Here is an 11,877-nt window from a genome sequence, read left to right on the forward strand (position 1 = left end):
ATTTGGGAATAGACTAAATATGAACGATTTCGGTAAACTCTTTTTTCGATCCATACTCCTTCATTTCAAATGGACGTTGAACTAGAACAGTTAAAAAGTGTTCTCGTTAGTTGGGTACTTCGAATGCTACTAAGTGAATAATAGGTGAATACTTTTCCAAGTTTAAGCAAATATGTTTCATCTTTTGATGATTTGAATGATGGTATTATTATCTGTGAGATACTAAATCAAATGTACTTTCCGTTCTTTGCACTCATCTTCAGTGATCCATGTTTTTCTTATCCTCCTGTTCGTGCCAATGAAATCATAACTGTTGACCAATCAATTGAATTGTATCAGGCTATTCAAAAGTATCTCCAAACTGATATCGTGGACGAAGAAGCTGCTGCCTCTGGAGAGCAAGTTCTTAATATTGACAGCATTGTAAAAGAGTAATTGAATTGAATTAAACTCATCCCTAGTCATAGTGCTGAGGAACTGATCTATCTTTTGAAGATCATTCTTGGTATTGCAATGAAATGTTCCAACAACAAGGTCTTCGTGTCCCGGATTACATCGCTTGACAAGTCCACTCAGGAAGTTTTGATGTGTGTGATCAACGATGTTTTGTCAACTATGGTTCCTCAGGAAGGTCCTATTGATCCAGATGAGCTTGAATTCAAAGATTTTGAAGAACTTGTTCAAGAGGGTGATGATTTGGAAGAGGATTGGGGTGAATGGGAAGATGAACAGACTCCAAGTAGCATCTCTCCAGTGATGGTGGAAACTAGCAAGGAGACAGGTAGATCCTTTTCGCAGTGTCAATAGTAGATGTGGAGTTTCGTCGTCTTCAAGAGGAGCTTTTGCAGAAAAAGGCTGAAGCAGAAGATCTGGAGGCTTCGTATGTCTCAGTCACAGCAGAACGCAATGCAGCTTTGGCAGAACAGGAGCGGTTACAGGAGGAATTAAAATCTCTTCGTACAGAGAATCTTGAGCTGCAAATGAAGTTGGATACTGCCTTACAGAGTAAGAGTGATGGATCTGCAGTCCAGCTCACAACAGAGCAGAGTGCTCGTTTACGTGATGAGTTGGAGAAAGCAGAAGATGAAGCAGCCAATCTACGTGAGAGAGTGAGTTCATTAACAAAAGAATACTCAGTAAGTGTTGAAGAATGAATGAATAATAGCCAGGATTCGAAGGCTGAGCTCAATGCACAGTTAACCCGAGCTCAGACACAAGTAGAAGTGTTAACAGAGCAAGTGACACAGTTGCAGAAGATGGAACAATTAGCAATCACATACAAGAAGCAGTTACAAGAAGATCGAAGTGGTCGTGATGTGGAGATGCTTCAGCGACGGATTCGGGAGTTGGAAACAGCTGCACATGACACTCATGAGGCAGAGACAAAGATGAGTCAGTTAGTTGCTGAGAATCGCAGTTTGCAGAATGATGTGTTACAGTACCAGCAACGGCTCCAAGAAGTGAGTATGAAAAGAATGAATGAAGGATAGGCAGAGGAACAATTAAGGAATGCTGAGGTTCGTGAGAAGGAGTTACAGCAAGATATCCAGGTGTTACGAGAGAGTATGAATGAAGTTTGGGTCAGATGATAGAGAATGAATCCTTGCAACTGTTGGTATCACCAGATCCAGATGCTTCTCCTGCTGTCAGTCGAAGCAGTACTGTGATGACTCTGGATGTGTTGATGAATGACAGCGGATCTGTGTCTTCAAGTCAGTCTACATCAACAGGCCAGGATCCAGCAAATGTCACCTCAAGCAAGGCGTATTTAGAACAGGCCAATGAGCTGCTTCTAGCGAACCAGCGTGTAATTGCTCTCAATGTGACTACTGTGGGATAGGTTCATGAATAGAAGAAAATCGAGAATCTTCAAGCAGAGTTACTGGAGACAAAGAAGCAAATGGTGACTCTTCAAGAAGGTGTGACAACCTTACCTTCGGATACAGAAACAGTGTCTTTAGAACAACATCGACTGCTTGTAGTGAAACTATCACTGAAGGAAGAAGAACTAAGTCAGATGCAAGAACAGTACAAGAAGGCGGATACCGAGCGTTCGATGTGTCTAGCGAAGATAGCTCAGCTTCAGTCGGATAATCAAGAAATGACGGAAGATCTGGCAGCGAAGGTGGCAGTAGGATAAAATGAGAGATAATGAAGTAGAAATGCATTGATTTAGAAGAACGGAAGACAAAGCTGGGTGTGAAGATGAAGGCCGTAGGGTGATGATGGAAGGTATTTAGCATAGTTGTTAACACAGATGCAACAGTTAGAGGCAAATCGATTATCATTAGTGGAAGAAGTAAAGAAAGAAAAAGAACGAGCTGCAAACTTGTTTGATGTCCATAGTCGAGAGGAAGAAGTGATGTTCCGATGTATTCATAAAGTGAATAAGTGGATAGATAATGATGTGTAGTTGGGAAAATCTACTATTATGCATTACTATGTTACAGATCTAGATAACTACAAACCGAAAGGATGGTTAGCTAGGGTTCGAGCTAGTCAGGCAAAGACATTGTGAGTTGTTTGTTCAAATAAACAGTTAATTCATACAAGTTCTTTAAACAGCAACAAAGAACCTTGTAGAGAGGTTCGACACTGGATATCAATAAACGCTCTTCAGGAGTATGAGGGAAATTGAGTTCAGGACCCACAGATACACAATCCAAATGAGGATACTTCTCAAGGAAAAGACCACACTCTAATCCAGCATGGATTGAATACAAATAAGGAGAACGATGTATCACATTCTCATAAGCAGCAACCATACTCAATGTCAGAGGAGATTTCATATTAGGCTCCCATCCAGGATAGGCTCCAATCTTCTCAGACCATGTCATATTACACATTCTGCAGATACACACAATCTTGTTGTACATCATATTAATTTGAGATTGCGATGATGAACGTACAGAAGAAGTAAACATTATACTTCCATTCTCCAGAGTCTGTGATATTCCACAGTTGACAGATGTCTCCACAAAGTCCTTGCATTCAGGTGAATAACGCTGAACTCCGAAGGGATAAGTGACAATGAAGTTTACGAAGTTTCGACTGCTCACTTCATCACAAGGCAACATGGAAGCTGATCCCTCAGTGATATCACATGTAGCACTCTTCTCAATCGAATTATACTCATGGTGGAAGTTCTTGAATTCTGCCATGATCTTCTCTTCGAATGTTGACACCTTCTCAGCAGGCACTGCCACAACAGCCACACACTTACGAGGAATAGCATTACGAGCCGTACCACAATCGATATTCACTAGACGGGTTCCACAGTCATCTGCTGCCATCAGCATACGACCCAGTACTACCAATGGGTGAGCACGACCACGATGAATATCACAGCCCGAGTGACCTCCCAAAAAGTTGTTTAGCACAATTTGACGAAGAACTGTGTTAGGAGTCTCCACACGAGTAGTTGGAAGAGTCATCTCCAGTGTGAAGGAACCAGAGCAGCCCACACATACGGAGTTCTCAGCTTCGGAGTCCACATTGATCAAATACTTGGCCTTAAGTACATTGGGCTCCAGTTGAGAAGCACCGACCAAACCAATCTCTTCATCGCGTGTAATTAGAATCTCCAGAGGACCATGCTTCAATTCCTTGTCCTCAAGAATGGCAAAACAAGCAGCTACACCAATACCATCATCACCACCAAGAGAGGTTCCAGAAGCCTTCAGATAATCGCCATCAATACGAGGAATGATAGGATCTTTTAAGAAGTCGATGGCAACCTCATCATTCTTCTGGCACACCATATCCATATGGCCCTGAAGACAGACAATAGGCTTATCCTCATATCCTATTTATCAGTACGTCTCATCAAATCAAACCAGGTGTAGCTTTCTTGCGAATAATAAGATTCTCTCCACTGTCGACATAAGTTTCACAACCAAGTTCCTCTGCAGTTTCCTTAAGGAAAGCAGTAATACGCTTATTGTTAACAGTTTCGCCTCTCTTATTGGAGCCACGGGGGACCTGAGTGAGAGCGAGCATGTACTTCCAAAGACTCTTAGGCTCAGGAAGACTCTCAAGAAGGGCTTTGCAATGACTACACATCACCATAGGAGAGAAAATCGAACTCAGAAAGAACAACTGGCATTATTTCAAAATAAAGCAAAAGATACAAATGTTATATGAAAAAGACATCTATTTCTACGATTGAAAACATTGCATTTCCTGAAATACAATATATTTTCGTAAAAACTCAAAACTGAAAGACAGCTCAATTGGCTCTTTGGAATGGACAACGAAAGCTACAATACATGTATTGATCTTGTGGAGTGGTTCGAGTCAATCTGTCAGACGGTTCCCAATTTTGAGTTGGAAAGGGATGTTTTCTATCTAGATGGACGTATCATACAGGTAGCTTCACCAGCTATTCTTCGAGTAAATAGTTTGTTTATTGGATCATTTGGTAGCTCACTCTTCGCGATCAAACGTCCTGTCTATCCTTTCTTGAAGATCTTCGCAGATGGATGCAAATAAACATTGCATATTACACGGAAAACTACGAAAATATCGAAATGAATGCGAGTTTGATGTGTATTTCAGAGATGCTGGAAAGGGAGCTTGAGAAAGATCGCTACCGTTCTATCTTTCATGGGTCAAACAATTGCAGTCTTCGGTTGAATTGGTATTCAGGTCTTTCGTCTCGACTTGGTGTTCAAGGAACAATTTCTGGTAGATCAAGTCTAAAACGCAAAACGAGTTTAAAAGCAGGCACTTCAGAGACCGATGAAGTCCCTCCTAAGAAGATGTCAATCGATAATGGAAAGAGTTCTTCTGTTAAGCAGAAAAAACGGAGAGGGATTGTATCTAGTGAAAGTGAAGATGCTGAAGATGCTGACTATACACTGTATGATACCACTCAATCAGAACTCAAGAAATCAAAACAACCTGAGGTCACTATTCGATTTTCGGAACCAAAATCCAAGACAGAGGAGGTGAAGGTAATCAGCAAGATGAAACTGAGTACTGCAAGAGATAATCGTTCTAATGTTTCCACTAAGGCTTCTTCTGCGAGTACACCTAATATGATTGCTCCAGAACTGCAATCTGAAGTTGTAGAAGTTCCTACTGAACTTCCAACAGTGAAAACAGAACCTCGTAAGAATTCTGTCTCTACTCCTCGTTCTGAGACATCTGCTGCATTGGATGAACCCATCAAATCTGCTCCGAAGCCACGGTCACAAGGGGGAGTGGAAAAGTCAGCTCAAGGCAAAATGCTGGAAATCATTCGCCGATTACTGGCAGATCCAGCAAATGAACTCTTCCGTGATCCAGTACCTCGATCTTGTGAGGATTATTACCTTCTAATAGAGAATCCAATATGTTTACGTGATATCCGAAGAAAGGTGGAAGGAAATCGATACAGATCTGTACAAGGATTTCGCCGAGATTTGATGTTGATTGTGACTAATTGTATCTATTATAACATGCTTATGAATGTTGATCAGATTTCCAATCGGCACCAAGCATATTCTCTTCATCGAACTATTCTTGATGAATTACGAGATCTCTTAGAAGAACGTTGCACTTCAGAACAACTATATTCATTAGCAGGAGTGTATAGTGGAGTTATTGAGAAGGTTTATGGAATTGAAGTGAATGGGATTCAATTGATTCGTTATTTTGCTATCGATAACAAACAGTTAACAGACTATGATCATTATGTGAAGAGAGCAATTCTGTTACGATCAATTCTTGTTTGTTCTTTCTGTATTGAATGATAGTGTAGGGACATGCCATGAGTCTCGAATATGAATCTCTTGAGAAGTTCTTTAATGAATTTATGTTACTGTTTGATAACTGCATTCATTATTGGAAGGGTTATTCACCTCGTGAAGGAAGTGTATATATTACTGCTGCTGAGACTTTGAAGAAGAAAGTGAGTGCCATTCTATCAGAGGCAAATGAGACGATACCTGATCTGGCTGCTACTGCATTAGCTACACTTCAACAAGAACGTGTAGAACGTCGACAGAAACTCTATGAGAAGAAGCGGATGGAGTCGCGTCCACTAACACTCTCTGTAGAGAAGGTAGTACCTCCAACAACTACTGTACCTGATCGGTGGAATGAGCAGGAGTATATTCAGCCACCTGTCATCTCTCCAACTCCTCCAGCTCCCATAACTCGTACCCATTCTCGTATGATGAGTGGTGAAGCTTCATATGCTGCTAGCAAGTAAGGTATGAAGATACGAATAACAAATAGTCAACCATGGAGTGATATGGCTATACGCATAGTTGAGATAATGAAGAAGCGAACATGTCATCATATGTGTTGGACTATCTTTGATATTCCACCATCACAATTGTTACGTCAGCCTGGATATGAACAGACAATTGCCAAATGTGTTACATGGCCTATGATTGAAGTATGTGAGAATCCAATTGACTCATGGATTTAGAGTCATCTCGAGAAATATGATCGAGTTTCTTTCCTTGCTACACTTCGTGTAATGTTTGATAATTGCTTAGCATTCAATAAATTGGAAGAGCCAACTCGTATCCACTGGCTACGAGATCCTTGTAAACTATTAATTAGAGAACTTGCTTCTCTCGCTCCTTCTTTGCCTCCAAATGCTGGAAAACATGAATTTGAAGAGGTATTGCGTCAATTGAAGGCAGTTCGTTTAGCTGGGTATGTTCCATTCTATGACTTCGAGATGAATCCAGCTGAATACTATCCTGACTATGTGAATGTGGTACCTCATCCTATGGGTATCAATGAAGCAATGCGTTGTCCAGGCTCTTTTGATCAATGGTGTCAATGGATGACTCAACTTTTTGATGATGCAGCAAAGTACCATTCGAATGGAAGAGGATCTGTGTTTGTCCATTCTGAAGCCCTTTTCCTAAAACGTGATTTTCTCAATCTTTCACAAGCAGCTCATGAAATAATGGAACGAAACGGAAGTCCTTCAGAACTAATGATGGACCCACCAACGATCGAGGAAGAGGATATTAAGGTTTATACTGTTGATGAACGTCGTCTTTCAAATGATGTTAAGAAGAGATGTCGAATGGCATTAGACGAGTTCAATCGACAGGTCTCTTCTTGTGCTCCATTCAAACATTTGAATCGTCAATCCTTAGCTCCAACATATGTACAATATCATTAGAATACTGAAGTGTAGGAATGGTTGAAGAAGGTAGATCGTCTTATATTCTTTGACGAAATTCAACGTGGTCTTCGATTAGATGATTATCATGATGTGGATGATGTTAAGGGAGATATGCTCTATATGATGGACAGTAATATTTTGTATTACGATGCAAAGGATAAAGAAGTTCTATCTAGATTTATTGACTATGCTAAAAACGTATTTACTGATTCATGGTTCTATCATCGAGTTCAAGATGAAGATGGGCTGGAACAGTTTTTACGAAGGAATCAAAGACGATTGAAGAATGCATTTTGGAAGGATGAGATGGTGGAAGAAATATTCAGAGTTTTTAGACAGGATTGCAAGGATTATTCATTGCTGTTACCTCGTTCTCTGCGGAAATTGGTACCTTCCCAACGTGATGATGCATCTAGTGTTCAATCAACACAGTTATCTCAATCTTCACAACCAACACTAGTTCCTTCAGGAGTAGCAACAGAAGTGGTGGTTGCAGAGGAGTCAGCTCCTCTCTTGACAGATGAGATTCTGGATGCAGAACTACCATCTCTATTAGAAGTAGAACGGAATCCACAACATGGAGTGAATGATTATTGGGAGTTTTTCTGCCATATCCATTCAATCATAATGACACGAGCTCGTCGCTGTAGTGAAGTGGGTTTTACAGCTGTTGCTGAAGCTCATGAACGTGCTATCAAAGTGTTTACCAAGGTCTTTGCATCGAAAGTGAAGAACACAGTATTCTCAAGTCAACTCCAACAGTTCCGGAAAGAGTATTTGGCTTTGACAACCCGTATTGATAAGCGTCCTGTTCATCGTCCAAGTGGTAATCTTGTGAGTTATCTGACTCCTGATCAGAAGTTTGTATATGATACACCAGGGCTGTAGGCTAATTGGTTCAAAGGTTATCTCTAGTTATATGCTGAAAGTGGCTAAGAAGGCAGTACTTCGAGAATTGAGACCTGATATTGTCGAAAAGGAGAAAGAGAAGGAAAGGAAGGAACGAGAACGGAGAGACAAGAAGGAGAAAGATGATAGTGCTTCGACAGGTTCGGCCTCCTTGAAGGTGAAGGTGGGAGGAAAAGAGGTGGAAAAAGATACAAAGATTACAATTACAACACATGATGCTTAGAACTGTTTTTTTGCCATACCATTTGTGTTGGGATCCCAAAGTCACTCTTAGATGCTATCTATTAATTTATTTAGAAATGGACGGGTCTGGGTACTTGAGATCTGCAGAGGAGTATGTCTCACGATTAGAGGAGATGGCAAAGAAGGATCTTTTTGATCCGTCGCAATATACCTTTGATGCAAATATCAAATATCTGGATAGTCTTATTAAGATGTCAAAAGAGTGTTCGCTAAAAGGAAATCTGGAGGACGGCTACATAGGCTTTCGTCGTTTCCAGATTGTCCTAAGCTGTTTGCAACAACACAATCTCTACGACCCCGAAGATCCTCATATAAAGCAATTGAATATGGTTGACATGAAGTGGTTATGTTAGTATAGAGGAGTCGCCAAATTCAGATAGTTGTTAACAAAATCAGGCAGTCTATTGAGAATAAAGTGAATGCATCGAATGCAAGTGTTTCAAGTGAGATGGTAGTGACAGAATATGACTGTAGATACAAGAAGTGTTTATCACAGTACACGAGAAACTACAGCTCCATTCCGGCAGTCAAACCAGAATAATGCCGATCCTCTAGAGGATAGTACTCACGCTCGTTCTCCTTCGTTTGCTCAGAATAGCACATCATTTCATCCTGTGGAAATCACCAAATCATCAAGTACTGATATCAATAGAGTCAGTACTTCTACTCCTTCAAATCCTGTTCCTAGTGTGCAAGCCCCAAATAACTATAAACTAGAATATATTAAAGCTAATATGGACCTTATTCCCGATGTTCGCGGTGTTCCTATGCACGTCGGGTTACCATTGCCTGACGACGAATTAGAAAGCTTGCTTCAACTAGTAGGTGTTGTGTATCAACTGTGAGTATAGGATGATGAGTGGTAGTGTTTGTTAACAAAGAGAATACATTGTCAGACGAGTCTCACGTACACAAGAGTCATCTCCACAACTGTAGATCACATTATTACTTGACCATTCCACACAGAATACACCTCCTGGATGCATCTGAGGACGCTCATGGATCTCACGAGGTGAATCCAAATTCCACACAACAAGATTGCCATCAACTGAGCCTGATACCAGACGACGACCATCTGGGGACCAGCTTATTGCTGTCACATTGCTCTGGTGAGCCATCCACTTTCTCTACACATGATCTCTCGATTTTGTCTATCACTGTCACAAGTGGCTCCTTCTCACCAATCTTGTAAACCTTGATATCCCGTCCAGCATCTCCCGAAGCAATGTGAGAGCCATCAGGTGAGAGAGAGACAACAGTAATGCGTTGACCTTGAGGTTAGTCTATCCAAATATACTCACGATGATATTCCAGCTCGTGATTCGCTGACTCACACTCAAATTCGATCTTACCAGATTGGAGCGAATATACATCAATACACTGTTTCTTGTTCTTTTCTACAGCAACCACAGCACGCAATCCATTCTCATCCATATCTGCAGCCTCAACTTCTTGAGGAAGCATGTATGTATCAACCAATTGCTGTCCCTCAAACAGGTACATTCGACTAGGATTCATTCCCATTCCATTCACCTACTGGCCACACACTACCAACGATGTGCTTCCGGCAGTACGAAGAACCATAGGTTGTTCTTCCAGTTTTACCGCAGCCAATTCCTCGAGAGTGTGCAGATCGGTGAAACGTACTGTATCATCCCTATAATGAAGAAAAGAATTCAATCCTACCAGCCAATAGACACACATACACCATTCGCTTCTACTGCTCCATTACAATTACCCTTATGACGCTATGAATCATCGTATCTCCTCATACTCACCGTCACCACACGAGCACGGCCTTCTGACCATTCCAATACACGGCCATCACTACCTGCAGTCAGGACTGTTCCAATATTCTTGGCGACATGACATGTATTCACAGCTCCCTGATGACCGATCAACGTAGTATAGCTGGATGCTCCATCCTCAATGAGATTCAGATCCGAGTTCAGCGATACTGATACACGTAATGATCCCAAACAATCCACTATGGCATAACCTTCTATACTCATTCCTACACCCTAACTGATTGTAATCTAATGATTTCCCATCTCCAATACTGAGGGTCTTCTCACAAGCACCTGTATTGATATTCCAATACTATGATTCACTCAATCACTCTTCAATCACCTTCACTGTATCATCAGCTGATGCAGTATAGAAGTGCTGATTATCAGGATCCCAACCAACACCATAGATACCCTTCTGATGGGCAGATTCCATCGGAAGCGTACGTAAGAACTCGCCTGTCTGACTATCAAAGACAATTCTCTTTCCTACCTTTCCATCGAAGACGTTGATTGTCTTATCTACAGACACAGAAACGAAGAAGGTTCCATCAGGAGAATAACTAGATTACAGAGTGAAGAGATAGGTACCGAACAGCATGAACGAAGTTCTTGTGATGGGGATCAGAGTGATCGAACTTAAATGGGGGACCTTGATAGAAAGCAACAGTCATATCATCAGAAGAAGACACAAGACGATAGGGTCTGCAAGGACGGAAATCCACACTATTGACACTACGCGAATGGCCCGTGAATTCACCCAAATCTGATCCAGTGTCCCACATCACAGCACGGATTAAACGACCATGACCATCACCACAAATTGCAATTCGTTTGCTCTCGCAATCCCACATAATGTCGCGAACTTCAACGCCTACGCAATTGATCTATGATATCATATCACATTTCCACAACAACTTCCTTCTTCAAAGGATGCTCCTCATTATCCAAGGACCAGACACGAACCTTTCCATCAATATCTGGATATCACCATCTTTCAAGCCATTTCATACCACCAGAAGCGATATAATGTTGATTTGGGCTAATTCGGACAACAGTGGAATAAAGGAAGCAATGTTAATAGAATCAGATTCTACTAAGGATATGTTACGCGTTTTCTATGCTCATAATAGACAAAACCTTGGGATGGATTCTATTCTCACAAGACGATGAATTCTCTCACTTTTGTATTGCGAACAATTACATTCGTTCCAGATCCATAAGCAATAGTCTCACCATCGGGAGAGATACCGATCTTCGTGGCTTGACCTCGTTGGGTATATGGATTCGGGAAGAACGTTTGCTCTATACGCTGATTAGCACTCTTGCTGTCGTCCTACGTATGTCAAAAGAGAAGGACATGAGACAGGATAAAAGTGTAAAGAAAACGGAACAGGAATTGATGAAACGACTTGATGTGAGTTTGTTGGACGTCAATCATTGTAGTGTGTTTGGAATAGCTAGTTTTCGCTGGAAACATGTTTGATAAGTCATTAGTACAATCTCCTTCAATCTTGTCGAATTGATAGATACACACGTAAAAAGAAGCTTTGGTATATTGTCGTTGATATCATAACAATTGGCTCACCAAACACACGAATAATCACTCTCTTCCTCAAAGGAACGAATCTGGATTCCTATTATTTGTTCTGTACTTCTGAAAAGCATCGTTCATTGACCTTTCTTCTCAGTTTTGAAAGACCTGTCAAAAGATCCTTCTCCTTCCTGAACAGTCACTTAAACATCAGTACAATCATTTGAGATGAATCGAAGGTTCGATAAGATAGAATAGAAGACAGAAAG

The 11,877-nt window shown here is 41.1% G+C and overlaps 4 protein-coding genes across 4 annotated transcripts; 2 read left to right on the plus strand and 2 right to left on the minus strand.

The window, feature by feature from the left end:
• Positions 1 to 69: 69 nt before the first annotated feature.
• JH06_1497 (hypothetical protein) lies at positions 70 to 2,518 on the plus strand (the record flags this gene model as incomplete). Its single annotated transcript, XM_014672758.1, has 11 exons — positions 70 to 114; positions 145 to 431; positions 462 to 781; positions 811 to 1,136; positions 1,170 to 1,460; positions 1,491 to 1,563; positions 1,626 to 1,822; positions 1,853 to 2,131; positions 2,161 to 2,214; positions 2,246 to 2,383; positions 2,414 to 2,518. The coding sequence occupies 11 exons, from the start codon at positions 70 to 72 to the stop codon at positions 2,516 to 2,518; spliced, it is 2,115 nt and encodes a 704-aa protein (XP_014528244.1).
• Positions 2,496 to 4,105, minus strand: JH06_1498 (aminoacyl-histidine dipeptidase; the record flags this gene model as incomplete). Its single annotated transcript, XM_014672759.1, has 3 exons — positions 2,496 to 3,805; positions 3,837 to 4,054; positions 4,086 to 4,105. The coding sequence occupies 3 exons, from the start codon at positions 4,103 to 4,105 to the stop codon at positions 2,496 to 2,498; spliced, it is 1,548 nt and encodes a 515-aa protein (XP_014528245.1).
• A 424-nt stretch (positions 4,106 to 4,529) lies between these two features.
• JH06_1499 (hypothetical protein) lies at positions 4,530 to 8,267 on the plus strand (the record flags this gene model as incomplete). Its single annotated transcript, XM_014672760.1, has 7 exons — positions 4,530 to 5,711; positions 5,744 to 6,192; positions 6,223 to 6,385; positions 6,419 to 7,117; positions 7,148 to 7,444; positions 7,475 to 8,019; positions 8,051 to 8,267. 7 exons carry the CDS (start codon positions 4,530 to 4,532, stop codon positions 8,265 to 8,267), a joined length of 3,552 nt encoding a protein of 1,183 aa, XP_014528246.1.
• An 892-nt stretch (positions 8,268 to 9,159) lies between these two features.
• On the minus strand, positions 9,160 to 10,928 carry JH06_1500 (hypothetical protein; the record flags this gene model as incomplete). The annotated part of the gene is made up of 10 exons (XM_014672761.1): positions 9,160 to 9,414; positions 9,446 to 9,558; positions 9,589 to 9,794; positions 9,825 to 9,944; positions 9,974 to 10,035; positions 10,066 to 10,274; positions 10,306 to 10,387; positions 10,418 to 10,537; positions 10,568 to 10,637; positions 10,666 to 10,928. 10 exons carry the CDS (start codon positions 10,926 to 10,928, stop codon positions 9,160 to 9,162), a joined length of 1,500 nt encoding a protein of 499 aa, XP_014528247.1.
• Between the last annotated feature and the right edge of the window lie 949 nt (positions 10,929 to 11,877).

This window comes from Blastocystis sp. subtype 4 (assembly GCF_000743755.1).
Source record: "Blastocystis sp. subtype 4 strain WR1 chromosome Unknown seqid_0077, whole genome shotgun sequence".
Classification (NCBI taxonomy): domain Eukaryota; class Bigyra; order Opalinata; family Blastocystidae; genus Blastocystis; species Blastocystis sp. subtype 4.